The sequence below is a fragment of the Rhamphochromis longiceps genome, linkage group LG13 (genome assembly GCF_057381845.1).
Source record: "Rhamphochromis longiceps isolate RC_006_pf linkage group LG13, R_longiceps_female_GT1.1, whole genome shotgun sequence".
Lineage (NCBI taxonomy): Eukaryota > Metazoa > Chordata > Actinopteri > Cichliformes > Cichlidae > Rhamphochromis > Rhamphochromis longiceps.
In genome coordinates this window covers 19,292,718-19,319,737 of record NC_140569.1, presented here as the reverse complement: position 1 = coordinate 19,319,737, position 27,020 = coordinate 19,292,718, and the positions used below count along the sequence as shown (strand labels likewise).

The following is a 27,020-nucleotide window of genomic DNA, read 5'->3' as shown; positions in this document are numbered from 1 at the left end:
TACATATAACTCCATACAATCTACCCATAATGACTGGGAACACCGCATCTAAACCTTTTCCAGATAACACAAAATAGAAACTACACAAATTTTATTCCAGTTTGATCTCTTGTTGAAATATTCTGTAATTTATTGGAAAAAATTGGAATTCCAAAATTATTAAACATTTTGGAATTCCAATTTTGTCTCAGAATATCAGATATACTCATCTCAGTAAGTGGTCTTATAGCTATCATTCACCACTCTGGTATGTTCTCATAAATAATAAAATCCTGTATATTGAAATGCTTGCTTTAAGATTCAATTAATGAAATGTCTTCATGGTCCCACGCCTCTGGTAAGAGCAACTGGTTAAATAACTGTAACTGAGTTTCAACAGATAATCCCAGATCTCTAGCTTTAGTTAACAAACTATAGAGCTTTCCAAATCTGCCCCAGTTGACTTAATAGCCCTTTCAAGTGGTTATTGTAATTAAATGTGACACCAAGATAAGCATAACGATCCACTGCTTGTAATACAGAAATTCCAAATTTGAAGTCATGGAATTTTCTTACTTTACCTCTTGCAAAAACTTTACTTTTATTAGAATTTACACTTAGTTTCCAGTCAACACAATATCTTTCTACTGCATTTAAAGTCTTCTTCTTCTTATGATGAAGCCTTTATTTGCCACTTGCAGTTGCCTGCAGTGAAATTACACAAACATCACATTGGGGAGACGAGTCAGAACAGGTATACAGGCTTCTATAGCTTTGTCTCTGAGTCTGACAATACTACAGTGTCATCTGCATACGTAAGAACAATAAGTCTTACACAGACCTCAGCATCATCATCACTCATTTTGCAGTCATTATAATACCTATTCATTGTATACTCAAAATCATTTAAAAAGATTGCAAAGAGGTGATACATTTTCACCCCGTTGAACCCCTATATTACAATCAACAAACTTTTTTAGAATTTATTTTTTAAGATTTGACTGGTGATCTGAAACGGTATTGGATGATGAGACTTAGAAGGACTTTGATGATTCTAAAGGCAGAAAATCTTAAATAAAAAGTTAAAGTATATTATACTTTACAAATTAGCAGCAGGTGAAGATGCATTACTGCTGCTCTAGAGCTCTTCATGGACAAGCCCCAGCCTACCTCAGTGAACCTTTAAATCCATACATCCTCATCAGATCCTTGAGGCCCCAAACTCTCCTCTGTGCCTGAGATCTGTGGACTCTGTGAGCGTGCTTAAAAAACAGCTAAAAAGTCATATTTTAAAGCTGTTCTAGCATTTTTGAGGTGAAGGACCTTGTAATATTTGCCTTAAAATGCATCATGTCAGGAGATGTGCTTAGTTCCTAAAAATTACATTCACAAAAAGCCGATCCACTAGAAAATACAGTTTATTCATAGTTAATTAAAATCAGTCCAAACGCAACAATTCGAGTTTGCAAAAGGAAAGTTCAGTCAGTTATCGTCAGTCCTCAAATGACAAATTTGCACAGTCAGTATTAACAACCATTATTCATGTCAACACATCATTATTCTACACACTGTGTGTGTTGCCTGTACTGGTTGAAAGTACCAGTGAGGCCCATTAAACATCCTCAAGTTAGCAGCAAGCCTTCATATTCACTCTGATTTTCATTGTTTAAAAATAATGTAACACATCAAAAGTGAAGTACATTTTTATATTATAGTAAATTTGAGCTTTTTAGTGGCAAAGAGCAATTTTTTAAAACTTTGACTTTGGAAACTCAGAAGGAGTAATGAGTGAGTAGTGCGAGATAAGTCTATCAGCTTCTCTCCACCCGGTGAGAACAGCTCCATGGACGGTTGAGAAGTAGCAGTGATGAGTTGCCTCTCCAGCGAACAACACCTGCAGGGGCTGAAAGAGGCAAATTAGAAAGAAGTGTTAGACCTTTAATGATGTTTCTGGTGGTTTGAGTGTGAACATAATATGTAGCTACTTGTGATTTTGATCCTTTTGGTGGAAGGGGCTCCATCAAGTTGTCCAGGTCCTGCTCTGAACAGCCTTTTCCAAGATTACTGTAGGATCCACACGTCCACGGATCGTGAAACCACTGGGAGCGCAGGATTCTCCTTGGAGTGATGATGGGGTTCCCTAAACATGCAAAAAAACAAACAAACCCCAAAACATATCTTTCTAAAATGACTTTTGTAAGTCCTTGTGAAACTAATGACACTGGAATATCTGGCATTTCTCACTACTTATGATCTGTCTGGACTCACCTGTAAACCTGCGAATAAGTTGTGTGATGGCATCTGTGACCTGCTGTTCAGACAGTGTTTCCATGTACTCTGACTCATGTCCAGAAATCCAGCCACAGAGAAGGTGACCGTGCCTGAAGATTAAACCACACACAGAACTGCACTGTTAATGTACGAATTGGCATGTTTTTACCACTCAGTGCAAATCTAAAATGCTGGGCAAGCATTAGGATTTTGTGAGCAGTTGACCTTTCAGTGGGTTTGAGTACAGTGAAGCCAAACAACTTCTTTATCCAGGATGTTTGCACATCTGGCACCTGGTCCACCACAGCATCCTGAAGTATGAAAAGGGATTAAACAGACATTCAAGCGTTAGCAAAGAATCTAACAACCAGCATAAACCTACAAACATTTTGAAACAGAGATATGAGCTGATGTACTCCTGTTTAAGATCCAACACAGCATGCACAGTATCTTTATTTAGGTGGCTGAGTATGCCTTTATGAAATCTCACCTCATCATCCCACACGAAGAAGATGACCTCACAGTCAGCATCCCACCACGGTGAATCAAACTCCACAAATATTTTATTGTTTGTCCCAAAACCCAGCCTCTGGACGGAGAGCAGCTTGTGCAGAGGGAGAGGAGGATGGAACAAGGTTGAGTGGTGCTTCTTCAAGTATCCTGACAAAAAGACAACAACTTTAAATTCACTGAGCCTCAATGTGGAAGTACTTGTTTTTGTGACCCTATGTGAATAAGGGAGCATGTATTAAGTAATAAAACCTTCATACACTGAGGTATAAATCAGCATTTTATGCGTGTGAAACTTACCAAGTGGCACGGTGACTATAACGTGATCAGCAACGAGCTTTTGGCCATCACACTCAATCATCACGGGCTCTGCGCTCTTTGCGCTGTTCCAGTTGACACAGCGCACAGGCTTATTGTAGGTCACTAAACCAGCAGGGAGCTCTTCTATCAAGTTCTGGGTTAGACCTTCATAGCCACTGTACAAACAAAGGACATAACTATTAAGTCATATGTGCTGCAACAATTTACTGAATTAAATTAAAAATTGCATTACAGGCTGACTAATCTACTAAGACAATAATTAAGACTGAGTATTTGCTTGTTTGCCCTAACAAAATAAATGGTTGTTTTTGCACAGTGTAAATGCAGAGTCAGGAGTACGAACCCTGGGAATGTACAGTCCAGTCCAGGTAGAGTCTTGTATAGGCCAAAGGCCCCCATGCTGACCTCATCCATGCTGTGAGTCCCATTGACACAGCACTCGACTTTCAACATGTTACTGATCACACAGAGTCGCAGAGATCTGGTGGCTTCATCAACATCTTTCCATTTCTCTGCTGCGTGCTGTTGCACCTACACCAGATAACAAGCAAAGAAAAACACCCACAATCCATGTGAGAATCTAGATGCCACTAATGATTTGCTGTGGATAAAAACACAGCCAGAAATTTACCTGTGCCCGTAAGAAATCACCCACACTGGGCCAGGGTTCTCCTCTTTGACTCTGAAAATCGGAACTTTCATTTATCAGCTCCAAAAACAATTTCTGAGCAGGTAAGATGTCCTCAGCGTTCAGCTCCCGACCTGCAGATGTTACACAAGAACACTGGTCAGGAAAATCTAGACTTCTCTACATTTTTTTAACCTCTCCTCCAGTTCAGAGCTCTTCTTGAAGGCTGGTTTCACACTTTATCTTCCCATTCAATAAAGATGACCAAGACAGATTTAGTATGCTCTGAATCTTTTAAATCAATTTAAAATCCATTTGTTCCATGAAGTCATCCTCATAAAATGAAGGGAATTCTCTACTCCTCATGGACTTTTTCACTCTTTAACTATATCACCTCTTGATGGCAGAGCTCAGTGGCTGTTGGCCACACCATTCACACTGTTAAGACACCAGCATGCAAACAATGATGATTTACAGCCTCTGCCTTTTCCTTGTCTATTTGCATTAATACTTTGCATTTGGTTGACGTACCTTCCCTGCCCCAGTAATTAGGTTATGTGTAAGACTAATCAAAATATTACTAATCTAAAAAAACAATCAAACCAACAAATACACTTTATAAAAACATCCTTGAACCTGAACTGCTGAAGAATCTGGGAACCCAAGGAAGATGGCCTCTGACATCCAAGGCCTGGTTCTCCGGCTTGAGGGCTTCTGGATCCAAAAGCCCATACTGACGGGCCAGACAAAACACCGGGTTCTCCTCACACGGCCCATGGATCCAGTTTGCTCCTATCTCAACAATTTTATCACCTACAGGTAAAAAGATTTTGTCCAGAAGCAGAGAAGGAAACAACTTTTAATAATCGGATTATATACTCTTGCCATGCTGTTGTTGTATTAGAGCTGCCTGGCAAGGGTATAGGCAAGGGTTGGCTGGATAACCAATCAGCCTACTGTTTTATTAACCACATGATCAAATATACTGTTACATAGGAACAGGTTTTAATTGTATTTCTATTTTTAAAATGTGTCTAGTTTCTTCTACACTATGTTGTATATTGTTGAATGAATTTTGTCCTAAGAGACAACAATAGTGAGATTAGTTAACACAGTAGTATCATTTACAGACCTTGGTGTCATAATCCCGAGTCCCAGTGTTCTTAGTTAAGTGTTTTGTTCTTTTAATTATGTTGTCCTTGAAGTCCTGCCTCCTTTTGTTAAATCTCTGTCTCTGTTTGGTGCTCTATTATTTGCTGGTATTGTGCCAAAAAGTGATCGTCAGCCAAAGAGCGGTTTCCAATGTTTCTGTGTGTGTGTTTTTTTCCTTTAAATTTTTACGAGTAATATTTTTACATGTCTTCGTAAACAGACTGGAGTAAACTGGATTTCTGAAGGGGTTATATCTATATCTATCTATCTATGTCAGGGCTCTGTGTGCAGGCAGGCGGAGAGGAGGATCCAAGCGCAGGACTCGAACACAGAATTGTAAATCAAAACCTCAGCTTTATTGCTGACATGAAAACCAAACGTGAAGTGCCGCGAATACAGAAACCAAAAAACACACAGGCATAATCTGAGGGTACGACGCGACACCGAGCATGGGAAAACACAGGGCTTATATACACAGGGTAGTAATGAGGGAATGGGCAACAGGAGGGAGACACAGCTGGGAGAGATCAGGGCTAACGAGACAGGGGGGAACAAAGCTGCACACACTAACCTAAGACAACGACTTTCACAATAAAACAGAAAACATGAAACACTACTAAAAGACACGGACAGAAAATAATACATGAAACCACAATTCCTAAAACATGGATAAACAGAAACATGAAACTCTAATAATAAACATCATCATCATCATCACAACAAGAGAATGAGAAAACAATCCTGACAGGGGATTTCTTTAAATCACCCTGTAATTCTTCAGCTAAGACACCCGAGTTAGAAAACACAGAGACTGCAGTCGTTTTTACACGCGTGGGCAGCAGCAAACGCACCCTGCAACTGCACACTGCTGCCTGCGTTCCTTTATTTTATACATGTCTGTGTGTGTGTGTGTGTGTGTGTACAAAAATAACAACGTCACTCAGAATCAGCACACACTTAAGATTATAGTTTCACTTCTATTAAAAACATGCTCTGCAGTTTCCTTTATATATATATATATATATATATATATATATATATATATATATATATATATATATATATATATATATATATATATATATAGAGAGAGAGAGAGAGAGAGAGATAGATAGATAGATAGATAGATAGATAGATAGATAGATAGATAGATAGATAGATATCTCAAAGAAATGGCCTGTTTTTCAAGTATCTTCATGATTCTACCTTTACCTATTTTACTTTACTTTACCTACCTACCTCTACCTATTGTATCTACATATATAAAATATCTAGTTCTTTTCAGGCCCTGAAAATATGTATTCAAAGTGATGGAAACATAACAGTGATGTTAATTTCACCAAAAACCAAACCAACAAGTCATTTCTAAAAAAAATTCCTGCAATCACTTTTTGGTAAATACCTGACAAAGATCGGGGGGAAATTGATAGGGCATAGTATCGATAAACTAAAATACTCTGGGGATGCTATGAATAATCTCACCTTATAGAAGGCAACCTTTCTGCAAACAGTTATAGTCTGACTTGGATTGAGTCCAATCACTCTAGGAGACATTGTTGAAGGTTTCATATAATAGCTGTCTAATTTATAAATGTAGACAAACTCCTGCCATGTTTCAATCGGTTTGAATGAGACTTTGTCAGTTAGCACAAATCGAGGGGACTCAACCGGCTGCCAGTTGGTTGTAATCTAGTTATATTCCTATAGAACAGAAAGGTTACTGAACTCAAATGTAACAGTTAAATATTAATTGTTAAATGTGTCTTTCAGTAATTTATCACTCTTAGTTACTGTATTATCAAAAACATATTGAATGTCATTACCAACTTGATCCAGTCAGTTGCAGAATGGTAGCAGCATATTGCTCCAAATTATTTGCATCTTGTATTTTGAGCAGTTTACAGCAGTAAGGCTTCTTTCTTTACTTCGCTTTCCTCTCTTACGAATCCTTCATATGGGTCCACAAAACCTTTGCTACACACCACTTTATGACGCTTGGAGGAGCTATACATTACGGTTATGCAATGTGTAAGTTTCTGCCAGAGTTCAACTCATTATACAGCTGTGCTATAAGGTGTCCTCTCTAACGTAGTATCCAAAGTCCTTCTATCATATCCCTGGCATGCATCTGTATGCTGCGCTTTCACTTTAGGTCATCCAATCACATCCAACATGAAAGTGCAGTGTGAGGAAATAAAAAAAACAAACTTTACACTGTTGCTTGCCATCATGACAAGAAAATGAATTGTGTGTTTGTAATTTGCGGACACCAGAATTTAAAAAACTGCAGATTGACTGAAAAAGCCCTAAGTGCATGTTACTCACCGATCCTTCCTGTTTTTATTCGTCCTCCGCTTCTTCCTGTCGCCTCCAGTATCCGCACATGATGAAAACCAGCTTTCACCAGTTTCTGTGCTGCTGCTATACCAGCTATCCCACATCCTATGATCACTACTTTCGCGTCTCTGTGTCCACCCATGTCTGGCAACAACGGTGAACCGCAGCTGTGTCCTTCAGTGGAGCGAAAAAACCCCCCAGCTGCGAACAAAAATTCTTCCGGTCAAGATTTTCAGAATAAAGTCCATTTTCCGATTTTCCCTAGAAAGCTTGACTACATGGAAAGTTATTCTCGCCATTATAAATAAAATACATTGAAAATATGTTTACATTATAATATATTATCAATAAGCCAAATTTTCAGGTTTCAAAATTGTAACTTAATAACTTAAAATTTAAAGTTATTTTCTTTGTAAGGAGTGGTCACTCCTCCAAAAAAAGCTTTGTTGAGACAGAGAGATAGAGACAGATGAGCTGACAGAAGAAAAGTTTGCATGCCTCCCTAAAGCTGATCACATGACATCACCTTATATATTCATAGAGAGCTACTTTGTCTTTAGTGGCTTTCTTAAATAAAATACACTTCATTACACATTGAATATTTTATTTGGTGACTTTGAGGAAATGTATTTGTATTTCCAAAACACAAAGACTTCACTTGTCAGTTAATAATTAAAGTTGTATCCTTACTGCAGTTTTTCAGTATTAAACTTCAGAGTATTAGAGAGCAGACAATGTATTTTCAAACAGAGGACTGACATCAAGGTTCTTACAGTTAGCTGGTATTTTGATCTATATAACATACTAACATTTTCATTTCAGATGACAGAAAGCCTGAAACGCCTGGGTGCCCTAGAATGCACCTGGATCCTGGTAATCCTGGTTTATGATTAACCTTGGTGCTTCTAGTACAGAAAAGAAAAACACCTTTGTGGAGGTGCAAGTGAGAAAGTTCCTGCTCTTTATGCATAAACCAATAAAGACAAGAGTATTTGGTGACCTCATAAGGTGAACACAGGGGGAGAAAAAAGTAGACATTAATTTACTTGCATAAATAAACACAGTAAATACACTACAATGTGTCCATGTTTGATTTTATTTATTAATTAAAAACACAATCACAAACCTGGATAGAGCCCTTTTGTCCACTTGTGACAAGTAAAGCAAAGTGCATCTCCTGTCATTTACTTAAGTTTTATTATAGGGAATCTAATAAATTATGTTTGCATAAACTGAAACAAAATCATTACATAATTCGAAATATTAGGAGGACCGCGGTCCTTTAGAAAATGCAAATATATCATTATTTTGTGTTTAATGTAATGTTTCAATGATTTGGTGTTCTCCCTATTGAGGAAATGAACTATTCTGCATCTGAATCACACATTATATTTGTGGTCTTTTTATTCTATAGAAAGACAAAAAACACACAAGCAACTACATAGCATGTGTCCTGATTGTGGTTTAAAACAGATGATTTGGACTTTGATTTGTGCTTATTAATCATTGCAAAATAGTTGCAATGTCCAGGGAATGCATTTATGTATGGATATTTCCTCTATGGAAAATAAAGCTATTATTTGGTGTACTTTTTATCTAGCTTACTTCATCCATACCTGCAAGTTTTCCCATTTTTAATCAATTCCTTCCTCAGTCACACTCACTAAGGGTTGTATCACTAACCCCACGCCACACTGACCCACTTTTCAATAACTTCCTGCTACTTTGCCTGCCATTTGTATTTGTTCTATTGTACCTGCTTTGCTTAGCAAATTTTATCCAAGCACCTGCCCAACTACTGCTTGCCTGTAGCGATTAAGTCACGTGTGATCTACCTGTCGTTTTTATGGTATGCCATGGTTGACCATGCATAACTGTGTCTTATTTGTTCATAATACACTAAAATTGTTCAGTGCTCTTATTCTTTGATATTTTTTATTAAAATTGTTGGCATTGATTCAGTTTATGCATATTCTTATTTTTAAAATCACAACAAAAACATAATTTTACTTGCATTAATATTACCAACAACTCCACCAGTAAAAGTTCCCTTGGCAACATGTTAGCAATGACTAATGTATAATGTAATGCGTCAACCTTTAAACCTAGATAAGGAGTGGAACTCCAGATTACAACATAACTATGCCACAAGCCCTCTTTTTCCCCATATTCAGCACTGTGGTTTTTAGTGCCAAAAGACAACCACTATGATTACTCAGTGTCACCAGATAAGACACAGATAAGATTTGTCTTTTATCTTATCTGACTAAAGAGCAGTCAGAAAAGATAAAAGACTTATCTGATTGTTTTTTAGTTTAAAAAAAAAAAGCTAAAAGAAAAGTCTTTATCTTTAAATTTCTTATATTACAGGGAATTCATGGGCTAACAGAAGCCCAGTAGTGAGTGATGAGTCTATCCGCTTCTCTCCACCCAGTAATAATTGCTCCATGGACGGTGGAGTAAAAGCAAGGATGGGTCGCCTCTCCAGCAAACAACACCTGCAGGGGCTGAAACACACAAGCAGTAAAAGTGAGAAACATTTTTCAAGGTTATATTATGTCACTTTCTGTCTAACTATAAAGTAACAGAAGTCAGTACTTCCCTGGGCAATATGACTCACTTGATTTACTAATAGTTCATCTGCTGCACACCATGCCAAGATATGTCACGTTTTCTACTAGCAATTCTTATCAAACTGTGTTGTGATTTGGCGCTATATAAATAAAATTGAATTGAATTGAACTGTGTTATCACTGGCAGTTTTTATAGATTGAATAAACAAATGTGAACAAATGATGCATTTTTTCCAACAGGCTGCTAGTAACAAAGCGCTAAAGGATACTTTTTAAAATGGATTTTAACGGACAAAACACTCCTCTGAAAATGGTCAGGTACAAGGACTGGACTGAACATTTTTAAAGACATTCAAAAAAGCCTGGAGAACTCTTACTCAAGACCACTTTAGAAAAATGACATGAAAGTCTGGCTCCTTGGAAGAAAAATATTAGCGGTGGCTCAAGACGTTCTGTACCTGTGACAGAGTTTCCTGTGAAGGCAGAGGTTCCATCATGTTCTTCAGGTCCTTGGCTGTACAGCCTATGGCTGGGTGACAGTAGGAACCGTATGTCCAGGGATCAGTGAACCACCGGGAACACAGGATTCTCTTTGGTGTGATGGTATCGTTTCCTACACACAAATATGAAATAACCAAGGCTCAACAACTTCAGAAAATATATAAAAAAAACAGATATAAATAAATTACTTTTACTACATATTAAAGCCTTCCCTCTATGTATGACAGCTTTTTAGGACTTGAATACTGTATATCAGTAACTATTTGCTAGCTCATTTCAGCAGGCAGTGCCTTATACAGCCTGCCCCTCCAATATGCCCCCTGTGACAGCCAGTGGGGTGGCCTTGTGTTCTTGTTTTCTTGTTGCCTGTTTCTTGCAGGTAGGTAGAGCTGACCCAGTTATAGATGCAGCACACCTGAGCAGGCCAGTCCCAGTGTATAAAGACACCTTGACTGAACCATGGCTGTCTCTCTTTGTCTGTCACTCATTATGTTCATTTTGTTCTTCAGTTATGGCTGTTGTATTATTTAACTTGTGTTTAAGTTTCTTTACCTTATTTCATTAAAAATATCTTACAGCCTTTAAAAGCCTGTGTGTGGTCTCCCACTTGCTTGTCACGTCCTTTGAGCTGGGTTGTGACACCCCATTCTGGTTTATTAAAAAGCAGCAGCTGGATCAATTATGGATCAATTATCTGAGAAGAATATTTCTTGCTACTCAAGCTACTTTTAGATGCTCCCCTTTCCAAAACATGTTACCACATTAGGCAGCTCTGTATATTTGAGTTGACAGATTATTATGGGTGCCCTTCCTGACGTAGTGTCCAGGCAATTTGTGTGTTTTCTTGGGCACAAACCAGGTAGCTTCTACCTTAATGGTGCCCATTCAATACCTATTCAATACTCGGTCTAACATGTACATTTCTGCACTAGAAGGTTTCAGTCGAGGAAAATAGCTGCATAGTTTTCTACAATCAATTGTCATCTGCACAGTGGCCTGTTTTGGGCATGTCAACATCAGAGGATAAACTCTGCAATCTGACCTGGTTTCATAAATCTATACTGAACTATTTTCCCAATACTAATATGTTATATATAAGTAAGAGTGTGATGACTATCAGATTTTTAAAATATAAATACAATTTGTGCCAACATCATATTAGCAGGTTCAACCACAAACTCAGTCTTATTGCTGTAAGACATAAAGATATTTAGGTAATAGTCATACACGTTTGCTGCTCGATTTAATGCCATTATATCTGCATATATACTCTTTATTACCTGAACTTGTTTTATTCCTATAACAATGAGATGTTTTATAGATTTCTAACGAAAAATTGAACTGTTGTGATGCTTGTGCATACAGAGAAGTTTTCTTAGGTATAACAACCTTTAATTTTAATCATTAGTCTCTTTGATATTTATTTTTTATCTTTAATTATGCTATAGAGGAAAGAGCTATAAGGTTTAGATCAGATATAAAACTTACCTGTGAATGTACGGACGAGGTTTGTGATTGACTCTCTCACTTCCTCCTCAGGAAGTGTCTCCATATACTCTGCCTCATGGCCACAAATCCAACCACAGAGAACATGGCTACCCCTGAGAGTTTGTGTTAATCAACAAGAGAAGTCAGAATGCTGGTTTGAATTGCAAAGGAAACTTTATAGGAGGGAAAAATCATTAATGGTCTCTCAGATTAACATGTCACTTACGTTTCAGAAGGTTTATGCACAGTGAATGTCACCAACTTCCTTATCCAGGATTCACTCACATCTGACACTTGGTCTGACACAGTCTCCTGAAAACACAAAAGGGTTTATGTCCTCTCTGATCTCTGGCTCTAAAACACAAGTTCACACAATGTCTCTATTGTTTTACCCTTACTAGGCAACATTTCTGAGATATTTTATTGCATCATATACATAAAAACAAAGAAACAGGTTCATATCTTTAAAATTGTGCAACAAAGTTTAAAAATATCTGTCAACCTGTTATTAAGACAGGTTCGGTACATACTTATGAAACTATTCTGGCTGCTGTATTACAAACCTCGTCTTCCCACACGAGGTAGATGATTTCACAATCAGCATCCCACCACGGCGATTCAAACTCCACAAATATTTTGTCACATGTTCCAAATCCTAGTGTCTCGATCGACTTCAGCTTGTGGGCTGGGAGAGGAGGGTAGAACAGAGAGGAGTGGTGCTTCTTCAGATATCCTGACAAAAAGAAAACGTATTAAAAATTGCATAAACTGCAGCAGAGGGTTAAATCTAACTTGGTCTGTATTCCATTGTTAAAGTGACACTACCAAAACCCCGCCATTAAGATTAAGCTCTGACATTGGTCGTAGCACGGAATTTACAATTAATCAATTTCATGCAGAGATACGAAAAACAGGATGAAGTATATGAAAAGAAGTTTACCTAAAGGCACAGTGACAATAACGTGATCAGCAGAAATCCTCTCGCCATTCTCACACTCAACCGTCACAGGACTTGAGCCACACTCTGTGTTGCTCCAGTGGACACAGCTCACAGGGCAATTGTAGGTCACCAAATCAGAGGGGAGTTCAGACATCAAGTTCTCGATTAGGCGCTCAAATCCTCTGCAAGATAAGATACATTAAGATGACCACAATGCAGCATCTGTAGTACATTTGTATTTTATATTTGATGTGATAATCATAGCTGTTGACAATGACAAAGTGATGATGAGTGTCCATGAAGTGTGCAAAACTTGACTCACTGCTTACTATTGAGGTTCATTAGATTAGAGCAGTGGTTCCCAAACATTTTTTGCTAGGCCCCCCTTTGTTTTACAAGAAAAATGTTCGCGCGCATACGCACGCACGCACGCACGCACGCACGCACACACACACACACACACACACAAAGACATCCTCCAACCACACACACCCTTATTTTGCTCCATTGCGGTTTATTTTACACCTCAAACATTTAGTAAACAATTAAAAATGACAGGTAGTAATAAAATAAACTACTAACTCTTTTACACTGCGTCCACACCTACACGGGTATTTTTGAAAACGCAGCTGTTTCGTCCACACGTAAACGGCGTTTCCAATCACCGAAAACTGAGATTTTTTAAAACTCTTTTTTTGCCTTTACGTCGCCACGCAACCTCAAAGGTATGTGCCTTTTTTTCACGTCACGCTGTGCGCCACGTTATTGTTTACATGAGCTGATTTACAGAATGGCGGATAGAGACGAAATACTGTTACTGTTAATCTGACTATCTTCAGTTTATACAGGCTTACATACACACACAGTTACTGTCACTCCATTTACAAGGCAGAGGCGTCACGGTGTAATTATTTTACATGTAGTTGTTTTTTTTTCCTGTGTAATAATATTCAACATTGCTATCAATACATTTTTCAAAAAATGCCTTGTGCAGGTGAAGCCAAAGGGAAGATATGCTTCATCATATTTTCTAGTCTTTGGCTTAGAATGAAGTTGGTTTAGAAACATATTCAGCTATGCTTCATCTCCTGCTTTGTGTTTCTGTGACAGCCCCGTGCTAGCTTAAAGTTGTTTCAGCATGTGCTCCTGGTTTTTTCATAGTCTTTCAAGACTTAGTCGTGGTTAGTGATTCTCTAAATGAATTAAGGTGCAGCGAATGGAAATCAGGCCCATGACCTTTAATATGGCAGAGTGCCAAATATGTCTAAGAGTTAGCTCAAGCACATGTCCATGGATCCTGTCTGGCTACTTTAAATATAATCTGTAGTGAATAAATAACAAATTATAAAGATTAACTGGGTGAAACTGGAGCAGTCAAGAGCATTTTCTATTTATTTAGTGCGTACTTACAGACATCAAGGTGCCTGTATTTCATTGTCTTAGTCTTTATTGTGGATAAATTAGCTTTGTTCTTGTAAAACTAGACAATAAATGAATAAATAATAATTAGCTAATCGCTATAATAAAAACCACAGAAGGTTCTCACACAGGCTGATCAGAGGAGTAAATAAAAGAAACAATCTAAAGGACTAAGGATCTAAATCACTGCCACTTTAATAACTCAGTATTAATCAATGCAGCTTTACTCTTTGACAGCACTTGGTGGTGAAGGCATAAACTTAAATTGCTACAGGTGAGCAAATGACAAGTAAATGAATGGCATTTATGTTAACACCCTTTATGCATACAATGATGCACAAACCTTGGAAGCGTGCAGTCCACGCCACGTAGGCTCTTATACATAGAAAAGCCTGCCAGGTCTATGTCATCCATGCTATGAGTCGCACTTCCACAGCACTCAAACTTCAGCATAGTACTGAAGGCAGAGAGAAGCAGCTGCCTAGTGGTTTCATCCTCATCTTTCCACCTTCCCGCTGCTTGGTTCTGCGCCTGCACAAAATGCCAAATTTCAACAAAACAGATTTTTTTCTTTACAGCTTTTTATATCATCAGCAACAAGCATAATTCAAAACAATGTACCTTTGTTCGCATGAAATGTCCTACACTCTCCCAGGATGTGTTTTTGCGATTTTGAAATTGTGAAGTGTTATCTAAAATCTCACGAAACAGCTCCTCAGCTGGTTCCATGCTTTCTGCACTCAGCCTCTGACCTTTGGGACAGAATTTAAAGTTGTAATAACAATCACAGCTTACCAAGCACGCTATTAATATACACGATGATGCGATGTGCTGAAGTACACTTGTGTTACTATGTCTGGTCACCTGAACTGCTGAACCAGTTGGGGACCAAGGGAGGATCTTCATCCACGTCTACGGCCTGGTTCTTTGGAGTGAGGGCTTCTGGAGGCAGGAGGTCATAGTCACGAGACAGACAAAACAATGGGTTCTCCTCAGATGGGCCATGGATGTAAGCCGCACCAATCTCTGTAATAGTGCTACCTGTCAAAGAAAAACAAGTCTTTGTGTACATTTACTTGCACAATGACAGTAAACTGACCAAAGATTAAGTTGACAGCATAATTATCTTGATGATGGGAGGCCGTTGTACTAGTAGATCAGGTTAACTCTTTGTAATTCTGAGAAAAACTAAACACACCCCATGAGTCAACAGCTGGAAGAACCACCTGTAGCAGCAATAACTATAAGTTATTCTTTACTGCATGACTTTAGTAGTCTCTCACGTCTTTGTGGAGGAACTTTGGCCAACTCTTCTTTACAATGTTGCTTCGGTTTATTGAGGTTGGTGGGCATCCATTAAAGCACAGCTCTGTTAAGGTCCCACATTCAATCGTGTTGAGGCCTGGAATTTGACTTAGACATTGCAGCACCTCAATTATTTTCTTTTTCAGCTATTCCGCTTTAGTGCTTGGGATCACGATCCTGTTGTCTGACCTACTTTGGGCCAAGCTTTAGCTTGTCAGACAGACACTCACATTTGACTTTAGAATACCTTGGCATACAGAGATCGACTCAACGACTGCAAGGTGCCTGGGTCACATGCCTACAGCGGACTGCCAAAACCCTTTTTTTTGTGTGGTGAGGTTCATCCAGACTTTCACAGCACCTGGTTGCTAAGATGCACTTAGTTTTTCACGGCACTGCATAGTGTCCTGTAAAAACTTTAATGTGAGGTGTCTGTATGCACTGGCATCATTTTTGTGTTGTTTCACCATTCGGAAAACATCAGAAAGCTGCACAACAGTCCAAGCACTGAAACTGAGAATAAGTACAACAGAAGATGCTGACAGCAGCAGGTGATTGAAAGAGACAAGAACATGTTGGATCGCTTATCCTCCTAGATTGTCTGCAATAAAGATGCTCACACTTAGAAATTAATGTTGTTCTTACTAAGGATTTAATTTAGTTGGTTTCTGATTTTCTGACAGTGTAAAGACGAAACTGACTAAAACAGAAACTACATATAAACTTACCCAGAGTTGCTGTTTTTATTCGTCCCCCGCTTCTTCCAGTCGCCTCAAGTATCCGCACATGACCATATCCAGCTTTGACAAGCCGGTGAGCCGCTGCTATACCCGATACTCCACATCCTATTATAACTATCTTTGGGTCCGCACTCGTCGCCATCCTTGGTTCGCATCGAACTGTAGGACTGTCGCTCTCACAGCTTTATCTCAACTTCACCTCGGGGCGTGTATGAAATAAGATACAGTGTGACTCGAGCATACAGTGGGGTGTGACTTATATATCGGTGTACATTATATAGTAGCGGTAACGCGTTGGCAGTCCGTGGACGGCACGTCTACCTGCAGAGAGGGTCTGTTGTCGATGGAGGCAGTGTCGAAAATAGGCGGCAGGCTACAGGTGAGTGGGCTACTCAGCCAGCCGTGGACAAAACTGAAGTTACGTAATACAAAGAGCTGAAGTGAAACAGAGTGTTAAAGGAAATGAAAAGCGCCCACTACAGCCGCTGTCTGTGCCTCTCTTGCTGTATTCATTATTATTTTTTAGCTCTTCTCTTGCTACTGGTGGAAGTTACCTGTCCTTTCCTTCCCTGTTTCGGCCCACCTCTCAACCAATCACCGTTTGACCAACGCACAACGTCATCCACGTCTAGGAACGTGCAGTTGGAAGACTGCGCTGCAGCATGTTTGCGGTACCTGTCCGTAGGAAAACGCAATACACAAAATGAAACAATTAACGGACCATAAACACATCATCAGGAAGTATCATTTCACTTTGTACTAACTTGTTTATATAAGCAGTGACCACAGACACTTGACATGATTTCTCTGACATCAAACTGGGGAAAGGACCATAAAAGGCAAGAAAAATGAGAAATATAGTTTTGAAATGATTTACAGACACATCTGCCCCAACAGCAATTTGGTGATTTTTTAAAACTTTTAAAGCCCTTTTAAAGCCCTGTTTGTTAAATGCTAATGTTTTTCTAAGAGCATCTCCCAACCAAGCTGCAACTAATGCAAAATGAAACCAGTGCTGAAGTGCCAAAAGTCCCAGTTTCTCCAGTGGCCCCTTGATAGATTTAGCTACCAGTTCCTAATTTGAAAAGTTGGAAGTGCCTTAAAACTCCATTCTTTTAACTGGCCAGCAGGCTGCTGTTGGGATGGACTCTAAGCAAAAATTCACAGGGGACCCCTTCAACCGTTCATCACCATTATTTTTATAAATAATCTCACACCCCTAACAGTACCAACAGTCCTATAAAATCCAGGTGTTTATTACGCCAGAAATGCCAGTGACCACATTTGTTTGTTCCTCTTCTTCTTTTTTTTTTTGCACTCCTAGAAAAATAATTCATAATTTTCCTGGCATGATTCTGTCCCCTTTGAGTCGGATCGAACCCCCTTAGAGAGGTTAGGTCTCGCTAACTGTCACTGCCAACTTTGCACATTGTAAGATAAGATAAGGTAAACTTTTATTATTCTCACACGTGGGAAATTTTTTACTGAAGTAACTGATGTACTTTAGAATTTTCAGCCCCCCACTTGACCTGTGATCTCAGTAAACTTTTTTCAGATTATTTGTATTATACTAAATGGAATAACAGCTCATTTTGTAAATTATGGTTCTGATTAGAGCTCACTAAGCCTGTTTACATTGCCTATCGACTTGCCAATCAAATTGTGAGCCAGTGAGTGTGTAGTGTGCCACAGTTTCCCAGTTAATTTAATCCATAGACAAGATGAAAGATGGTATCATTGGTCTGGGTCTTGCAGTTTTGTCATTTCTGCACCAGTGTAATTTTTCCACACAGATGGTTCTGTTTAGGTTGTGCCTACAGAAATAGTTTTTGTGCATCAGTATTTCAATGGCCACTAGAGGGTGCTATTACAGTAAAAAAAATGCTTTAACAAATGGCCTGTTTGTGTTATTTACACACACATGAAAACAGCGAATTACAATAAGTCTTTCTAAATGGCATTTTAATTTATGTGCAGTACAGCACAATTAACATTGTATTTAATACTGATTTTCTCCCTTTAATTTTAGGATGATATTAAAATATGATAAAACGTTTTGTTTTTGGGTTCAGAGATGAGATTGTAAGTAAATTTACAACAACAGGAACACCAATTGATAAAACAGTCAAGGTCCACACAGTAGCTCTTTGGTGAATGCAAATCATTACAATTGTTTTTATTTTTGGTTTACTGCTAATCAGTTGCCAGTCTCTCAAACCTATCAGCTAGGGTGCAAAGGCCAGGTTTTCACAGCTTCCTATGAAGCAGTTTTATTTGGATCACGGATGTGGTTCAAGACCTCCTGTTTTGTGAATCAGTCATTGTTTATAGATGCAAACGATATATCTTTAAAAGCTTAACCATCTTCAGACAATAGCTGATGTTTTTGAAATTACTTTTCAGAATTGTTATCCCCCCCAAATGGAACATTTACATGCATGCAACAAGTTCAGTTGCAATGATCAATAAAACTTGCTTTTATTGATCACAATCAGAAACCAGAAATTTTCAGCTATGTAAATCCAATGTCTGCTCATAGTTTCTACTAACTTCCATGCATAGATATTTAGTTTAATATATAGCAATCTAACAGAATATCTTATCCATTTGCAGGAAAGGCAGACTCTGATGCTTATCAGGAATTTTGCACGAGCATATGTTTTTCATACTGAAAATTAAACCAGTATTCAAAGGCTCAAAAGAAATTACTTCAGCAAACATGACTATACTTGGAGTTTTTCCATTTCTGCAGGGTTTTAGAAGTTCATAAGATACAGCTTTCCTTAGCTGGACACAGTTAACCTTTAGCAATATTCCCTTAAGTAGTGGATAAATGTGACCAATCTTCCTCTTGCCCAATTTTTCAAACTAAATTTGCTTTAGTAAGACCATGAGCTCTGTGAATATATGCGAGATTAATGGTTGGGAGTAGGGAGCATTATTGAATTACTGTTATGATCTGATAAAACAATAATAGTGAGTGATTGTAGGTCAGTGTTTAAAGTCAAGGTTGAGCCACAAAATATTACAAAAGTCTTGCCGTTTGTAAATCTGTGGGAAAAAGGAACAGCCATACTCTCTCAGGATACCTCTATTGTGTAATGCTGAAAGGGTCAGGGTTCACACACACACACACACACACACACACACACACACACACACACACCCCCCCTCATGGGAAGTAGCTGGCAAAGAGGGCTGCTTAGAAGAACAATGCTAATGTGTGTTCAGTCTGTGGAAACACAGGAAATAATAAATATGGCTGTGTGTGTAAGCCCAAGCTTAGTTTCTTTATTATAAGACATCAAGCAGTATTTTTGAAGGACAACACTAAAGCTGATTTATTAGATAAAAAGGTCCAAGTCAGAGAAAACATTACCAAAACACTTCAGTATAAATATCCATATGTGCAGTAAAGATTTTCATACAAAATGTGAATATATTAATAGAAGATATCAAAACAGTGATGCACTTAGTTGTAAAAATATTGACAGAATAGATGATACAAAGTGGTGACTCACTTTTTCTCCTTTACCTCTACATTCACTAAAGTATCTGGAACTATTCCCATACTAAAACAACAATCATTAGTGTTGCACCCGCCCATTCCCCTTACACATCAGCACGCGCTTATAGAAACAATCATGCTCTGTCATCAGTGTGAGCTCTGTCTTCAAGCTGATGCAGTATCATAGATTTCAGGGCACTGTACCTGCAGAGGTGGGGAAAAGAAACACTCGAATAAAGGCTTTGTGTTGCATGTTCACACTTAAACCCAAATACATATTTATTTATTACTGAAGAGTGGTATTATTTTAATGAAAAGACTGAACAAAGAATGTGTTATGAATGACTTGTTCGTCAGACTGTCAGTGGAGCTTAGCTACTTAGAACACAAATCCTAAAAAAGAATACAGGTTGAGACAATTTGATGCAAGTTAACTGTAACCATGAAAGGCACAGTTGCGATTCCATCACTGACTTGTAGTAATTCATGGAAACGTTATCCCAACCTTAAACCTGATCTTAACATTGCAATGTAATATTTTTCTTATGATGATGTGCCTTTTGTCTCCAGAAGAGAAGCAAGTCTGAGAGTCTGTTTACCACAGAACTGTGTAAACAGACTCATAAGGCCACATGAGTCATAAAAGTACATACAATGTCAGGTTTAGTAGGCTGAAATCTCAGTCATATGAGGTGAAAGATTATATAAGCTTGCAAACAATAAGCCGTGACACTGTCCTTAACTGAAGAGTGACTGCCTTGTTTTGATTCAGTAATACTGACAGGAAACATGCATATTGGCTCCACATCATGAAATAAATCAGTCGAGATTTACAACATTTATGAGAGGAGAGACTCTTGACTTACTTTTTGGTCAGTTTGATTATTTCACGTTCCTCTTCCTCTTTCAGTTTTTCTACAAAGCTGTCTAAAACGGGAATCTCAAACTTTATGTACTGGGCAACCTGGAAAAAGATAAATTCAAACGTATCATTTTGAGGGAGAACTATCCACAAATAAATGTTACACAAAACAAAGCTTTTTTCCTTTCCCCTGGTTTAGCACTAAGATGGCAGAAAGCACTCATTACTGTTATTTATTGTATTCTTGTGCTTTTCAGTGCAACTGATATATTGTTTGCTTTTATGGAAAGGTCTGCATTTTGTGTGAGAGTGAATATTGCGACTGGAATCTGCTGCAATTGTGGCCCATATACATAGCCAAATAGATGAATACCTGTAACTTGTGCACTTTGTGTTCACACCTGCAGGAGTAATTGGGGTGTCTGCATCCCATTCTTTTTTATTCTTTCTTAACTTCATTGAGATGTATAGATATAGTATACATAATATAGATGTATAGATATTTGTTTACCCATTATTTGGGACTCTAATCCTAATTTATACTCTGTTTAAAAAAAAAAATTAATAAATATGACATTTACTGTTCATTATTAAATTGTTGTTTTGCCTGCAGGGAGCTCAGAAAATGGATATTTATCGTGTTATTTTAAATTTTCCCAGACATAGCATAACATACACTTTTTTGCAGAAAGTGATAATCAAACTGCTAAACCAAATGCACACTCTTAGCACATAACACAAACAAAATAAAATATACTTTAAACTACAAATACTTAAATCAACAAATATTTATTCCAAGAAAAAAAAGCCCTCAACTTTATTTGAAATAATCAACTGAACACGTATTGAACAGTTTTTCAGTTGTCTTAATACAAATTGTCAAAAGTCACTTCTGTGTTTTACCCAGAGAAAATTGGGAATAAATATTACTTTGGCATTTTGTTTAAAACTCTAATCTTTTAAAAACTATAAGATGACACGACAATAATAAAAGGACATGTCAATGAACAATGAACCGAAATCAGACAAGTGAGATTTGGCTTTAAGTTATTATTTTAAATAAAAGGTAAAACTTTTGTTTACTTGTGGAAAAATAGTGTTGCCTTTCTTAATTTAGAGTGATTCAAATGATAGACTATTTGGGGAATGTACCGAGCAGCAACCTTATTTATATTACAGTGTTGTCACAGATTTAGTCATGTTAGCCATTGTTACATCAGTCCCTAAACAGGAAATCTTTTCTCAGCTTGCTAATTATAACCCAACTGTCTATCATTGAGCCATTGTTTTGTTGTGCGTCTACAGAAAAAAGAGAAAAGAAAAAAAAAAAGAAGTCATGTGCACAAGATAAAAGAAGAGTAGTGGCACTAAGCCCATCCTCACATCATATGTGACTTCCTCTCCCAGGTCTGCCTCTGTGATAAAGATCTTGGAAATTTTCTCACAGGGTCCATAAAGCACACGTGTCACCAGTGGGTATTCACCAACCCTCAGTCGTGTCCTTTCTGCAAGGTCATAAGCAAAGTCACACACACACACACACACACACACACACACACACACACACACACACACACACACACACACACACACACACACACAAAATAAAAAAACATAAACAAATTAATTAAAAAAAACAAACAAAAAACAACAACACAGATTGAAAGGTCTCACTTACCACCCGACTCATGCACCATGTAAAGAACAAACTCCTCAGCTTTATTCTCCACCTTAGAAGACAGAAGTATTAAGGCAGGCATAGAAAGCTTTTAGTTCAAAAACAATGTTGCTGTTATGCCAGCAGGTTAGAAGGACTGGTTTCCTTGAGTATGCTGCCTATGAAACTGTAGCTGTCTCCAGGCTAGCACTGTGCGTTTGTCAGTGGCAAGATCCAGTTTACCACTGATTTACCGAAATGATCACCCATGATAATAACGGCTTACTTCACTCACATTTTCAAGTATATAAAATTTATCAAATGAATACATTAATAAGGTAAATACTTGATTTTAATCAACTTGAAGTGAGACCAGTATCTTTATTGCTCACCCTAAACTTGTGTAGCAGCAGGTTCAGGACTTGGCCAGTTGTCATGGTGCTGTTTACTCTTACGTTAGTGACTGAACCATAGGCTGGAGTAAAAACAGATGTCTGGAACACAATAATGGAAAAATTCACAACAGAAAATGCCCATGTAGAATACAGAGTACTAGTAGAGGCGCTTTGCTTCATCAACACTTCAGAGAGACAGAATGTGAAAAAAAAAAATCCATGAATTCACATGGTAGGATTTGTAAAGAATTTATTCGTACATTAGGGTGGAAAATAAGTATTTGGTCACCTCAAACAAGGAAAATCTCTGGCTCTCACAGACCTGTAACGTCTTCTGTAAGAAGCTTTTCTGTCCCCCACTCGTTACCTGTATGAATGGCACCTGTTTGAACTCATCTGTATAAAAGACACCTGTCCACAGCCTCAAACAGTCAGACTCCAAACTCCGCCATGGCCAAGACCAAAGAGCTTTCGAAGGACACCAGGAAAAGTATTGTAGACCTGCACCAGACTGGGAAGAGTGAATCTACAATAGGCAAGCAGCTTGGTGTGAAAAAATCAACTGTGGGAGCAATCATCAGAAAATGGAAGACATACAAGACCACTGATAATCTCCCTCGATCTGGGGCTCCACGCAAGATCTCATCCCGTGGGGTCAAAATGATCATGAGAACGGTGAGCAAAGATCCCAGAACCACACGGGGGGACCTGGTGAATGACCTGCAGAGAGCTGGGACCAAAGTAACAAAGGTCACCATCAGTAACACACTACAACGGCAGGGAATCAAATCCCGCAGTGCCAGACGTGTTCCGCTGCTGAAGCCAGTGCATGTCCAGGCCCGTCTGAAGTTTGCCAGAGAGCACATGGATGATACAGCAGAGGATTGGGAGAATGTCATGTGGTCAGATGAAACCAAAGTAGAACTTTTTGGTATAAACTCAACTCGTCGTGTTTGGAGGAAGAAGAATACTGAGTTGCATCCCAAGAACACCATACCTACTGTGAAGCATGGGGGTGGAAACATCATGCTATGGGGCTGTTTTTCTGCCAAGGGGACAGGACGACTGATCCGTGTTAAGGACAGAATGAATGGGGCCATGTATCGTGAGATTTTGAGCCAAAACCTCCTTCCATCAGTGAGAACTTTGAAGATGAAACGAGGCTGGGTCTTCCAACATGACAATGATCCAAAACACACCGCCCGGGCAACAAAGGAGTGGCTCCGTAAGAAGCATTTGAAAGTCCTGGAGTGGCCTAGCCAGTCTCCAGACCTCAACCCCATAGAAAATCTGTGGCGGGAGTTGAAAGTCCGTGTTGCTCGGCGACAGCCCCAAAACATCACTGCTCTCGAGAAGATCTGCATGGAGGAATGGGCCAAAATACCAGCTACTGTGTGTGCAAACCTGGTAAAGACCTATAGTAAACGTTTGACCTCTGTTATTGCCAACAAAGGTTATGTTACAAAGTATTGAGTTGTATTTTTGTTATTGACCAAATACTTATTTTCCACCCTGATTTACGAATAAATTCTTTACAAATCCTACCATGTGGATTCATGGATTTTTTTTTCACATTCTGTCTCTCACAGTTGAAGTGTACCTCTGGTGCAAATTATTGACCTCTGTCATCATTTTAGGTGGGGGAACTTGCACAATAGGTGGCTGACTAAATACTTTTTTGCCCCACTGTATTGTATCTGAGAGACTGATGCAGGAACACAGTGTAACCCCTTTTTTTCTCCTCCCTGTGGCACATTAATGAAATGAGATCACAGCTGGCTATTGTAAAACTCAGCAAAAGCACAGGCACACCCACACAGGAAAGCACTGCCCCTCTGCACCTGGAGATGTGTCAACAACCAGAAACATTAACGGGTGTACTGTTATGCGTGTTCTGTTTATGTACCTTATGGTTGTAGAAGTGGCCGTTGATTGAGAACCTGTGTGTGCGCAAGCGCTGCAGGTCTCTGGCAGTGTGAGTCTTTGACCTCCTCTGAACACGCATGAAGGAAGCATCACTCCTGGTCCTGAGTAGCTGAGGAGAGTCATCCTCATCCTGACCACCCACGTCACCACCTCATTGAGGGAGACACATAAAGAAAAAACACACCTGTTTTAACACAGGTACATTGATTCAACTGCAAATACCTAATCACCAAATAAGGTAGGAGCAGCTCCTGATTAGGCATAGAGAAATAGTCCAGAGAGCCTTATTAAGTTCAAAACCAACCACAACATTTAAGTGACTTTGAACGTGACACGGTTGTTGGTGCCCGAGAAGACGGTCTGCGTATTGCAGAAACTACTGATCTATTGGGATTTCCCCATAGAACCATCTCTAGGGTTTGCAGAGAACACTCCATAAAAGAGAAATATCCAGTAAGCAGCAGGTAAAAATGCCTTGTTTATGTCAGAGGTCAGTGGAGATTCGGCAGACAGCTTTGAACTGAAAGGAAGGGAATAGTAACTCAAATAAGCACTTGTTACAACCAAGGCATGCAGAACATGTTGAATCTCGAAGCAACAGCAGAGGACAACAACAGGTGCCATTCCTGTGAGCTAAGAACGGGAAACTGAGGCTACGGTTTACACAAGCTGACCAAAATTTGACAATAGAAGACTGGAAAAATGTTGCCTGGTCTGATGAGTCAGTGTTTGTTGCAAGATTCAGATAATATAGCGAGAATTTGGTGTAAATGACATTAAAGTACGAATCAATCCTGCCCTGTATTAACCCCTCAGGCTGCTGCTGGTGGATTGTCAGGGTGGATATTTCTTTGGTGCGCTTTGGGCCCCTTAGTGGCAACTGAGCAGGTGACATTTAAACCTGAGTTTTGTTGATAATCATGTCTGTCCTTTTATGGCAACAGTGTACCCATCTTGTGATAGTTGCTTCCACCAGGATAACGTACTATGTCACGAAACCTAAATCGTGTCAAACTGGTGTCTTGAACATATCAGTGAGTTCACTGCACTCTCTGCAGTCACCAGATCTCAATCCCATAGAGCACCTTTGGGATGTGGTAGGCAGGAGAGTTGTGGATGTACAGCCAATAAACCTGCAACAACTGTGTGTTGCTATCATGTCAATATGGACCAAAATCTCATAATTGTCTCTAGCACCCTTCTGGATAAAGAATTAAAGCCGTTCTGAAGGCAAAAGGGGGTCTAATCCAGTAATGGTTATACTGGCTTAGACCTCCTTTTGGGATAATAAAGTGGACAGTGAGTGTAGATTCAATAGCCTGTGCTTCATACTGACATTAAATGTAACATTAAAATATGTGAACAATCATTTTGGGGTTAGGGGAGAACATATTTCATACATTTATATCCAATAAAAACTATTCATCTGCTGACACATTCTTTTTACATGAGCAGCAGCAGCAGCCTAGTTTTCACCCTGTGGTATTTTCTTCCCAATTATGAGACAATTATTAGCATCAATAAGTAAAATGATTTCTTGATTTGTTATCAGCACCCTTGTTCAGTTAATTTTTTGAAAGCAATTTATATAGTTCAATAAATACAATAATGTCCAGGATTTTTCCAATAATCAATCATAAATCAAACAGCTATTAATATGGTGTTAAAGTCAGACAAATCTTGCTCCTCAGAGCTAGCTCTGACAAATCAGTGTTACACTACAAGTTAACAAGAGTTTTCCAAATTAGCTTTTGAGACTCTCACCAGTACACTACAACTCTACAATCACAATCTAACAAAACTTATAACAGTAAAAAGTAGATCATATAGTATTAGTTGTGAATATTCATTTTTTCTTCCATATATTTTTTAATTTTGTCATATAATGGGGACCACATCACCACTGTATGACAAAATGTTAAACCACTGATTCAGTGGTGATTCATGCTGCGTTGTTTACCTTTAGTCATAAGGTGCTTCTGTGAGAAAACAGATGCTATCAAAACCGCTTAGTGATGGCTTTGAGGCCTTTCTAACAAGTCTAACTGGTTATTTATAGAGCTGGTGATCTGATTTCAGTGGCATCTCTTGATCGTATGTGCCCAACATGTGAGTCTACCTTACCAAAGTGCTTAATGAAGCACTTGTGGGACCATAATCTCCTTCAGTAGGTGTGTAATCTGAACTAATCCAGCACGTGTGTGTGTGTGTGTGTGTGTGTGAAAGAGAATAGCCGCACGTGTTTCAAACTCACCTGCTGGTCTGGTTTCTCGGTCAAGCGAGTTATTATTAGACTCTGCTGACACCTGCTTCGCCACGGTAAATCTGCCGTTTTTGTAGAAGACAAACGAAGGGAAAAGTTTTTAAACCTCGAACACCAAGCGTATCATATTTGATACATGAGTTTTTATGTTATCTTTACATTATCAGTGTGATGTTAGCAGTGTGCAGTTAAATTGCACAATACATATTTAAGCCATACGTTGCACAAAAATGTCAGACGTAGCA

General features: G+C 38.7%; 3 protein-coding genes across 4 annotated transcripts in view; all 3 read right to left on the bottom strand.

The window, feature by feature from the left end:
• Nucleotides 1-760: 760 nt before the first annotated feature.
• Nucleotides 761-7,408, bottom strand: LOC146655704 (peroxisomal N(1)-acetyl-spermine/spermidine oxidase-like). The gene is made up of 10 exons (XM_085428267.1): nucleotides 7,187-7,408; nucleotides 4,346-4,522; nucleotides 3,713-3,843; nucleotides 3,425-3,612; nucleotides 3,061-3,236; nucleotides 2,741-2,910; nucleotides 2,476-2,561; nucleotides 2,248-2,360; nucleotides 1,965-2,119; nucleotides 761-1,882 (listed from the first exon to the last, which is right to left on the bottom strand). Exons 1-10 carry the CDS (start codon nucleotides 7,338-7,340, stop codon nucleotides 1,730-1,732), a joined length of 1,503 nt encoding a protein of 500 aa, XP_085284393.1. The 5' UTR covers nucleotides 7,341-7,408; the 3' UTR covers nucleotides 761-1,729.
• A 444-nt stretch (nucleotides 7,409-7,852) lies between these two features.
• LOC146655703 (peroxisomal N(1)-acetyl-spermine/spermidine oxidase-like) lies at nucleotides 7,853-16,737 on the bottom strand. The gene is made up of 10 exons (XM_085428538.1): nucleotides 16,153-16,737; nucleotides 14,984-15,160; nucleotides 14,741-14,871; nucleotides 14,463-14,650; nucleotides 12,701-12,882; nucleotides 12,324-12,493; nucleotides 11,987-12,072; nucleotides 11,761-11,873; nucleotides 10,230-10,384; nucleotides 7,853-9,705 (listed from the first exon to the last, which is right to left on the bottom strand). Exons 1-10 carry the CDS (start codon nucleotides 16,304-16,306, stop codon nucleotides 9,574-9,576), a joined length of 1,488 nt encoding a protein of 495 aa, XP_085284664.1. The 5' UTR covers nucleotides 16,307-16,737; the 3' UTR covers nucleotides 7,853-9,573.
• A 2,702-nt stretch (nucleotides 16,738-19,439) lies between these two features.
• The window catches only part of rassf4a (Ras association domain family member 4a), a 28,036-nt gene continuing 20,455 nt past the window's right edge, over nucleotides 19,440-27,020 (bottom strand). For both annotated transcript variants that reach the window (XM_085428234.1, XM_085428235.1), the window contains exons 5-11: nucleotides 26,767-26,837; nucleotides 24,493-24,662; nucleotides 22,584-22,685; nucleotides 22,213-22,264; nucleotides 21,918-22,039; nucleotides 20,539-20,636; nucleotides 19,440-19,876 (exon numbers count right to left, since the gene is read on the bottom strand). In XM_085428234.1, the coding sequence (XP_085284360.1) occupies nucleotides 19,807-19,876; nucleotides 20,539-20,636; nucleotides 21,918-22,039; nucleotides 22,213-22,264; nucleotides 22,584-22,685; nucleotides 24,493-24,662; nucleotides 26,767-26,837 (685 nt within the window). In that variant the 3' untranslated portion in view covers nucleotides 19,440-19,806. The remainder of the gene's footprint in view (nucleotides 19,877-20,538; nucleotides 20,637-21,917; nucleotides 22,040-22,212; nucleotides 22,265-22,583; nucleotides 22,686-24,492; nucleotides 24,663-26,766; nucleotides 26,838-27,020) is intronic.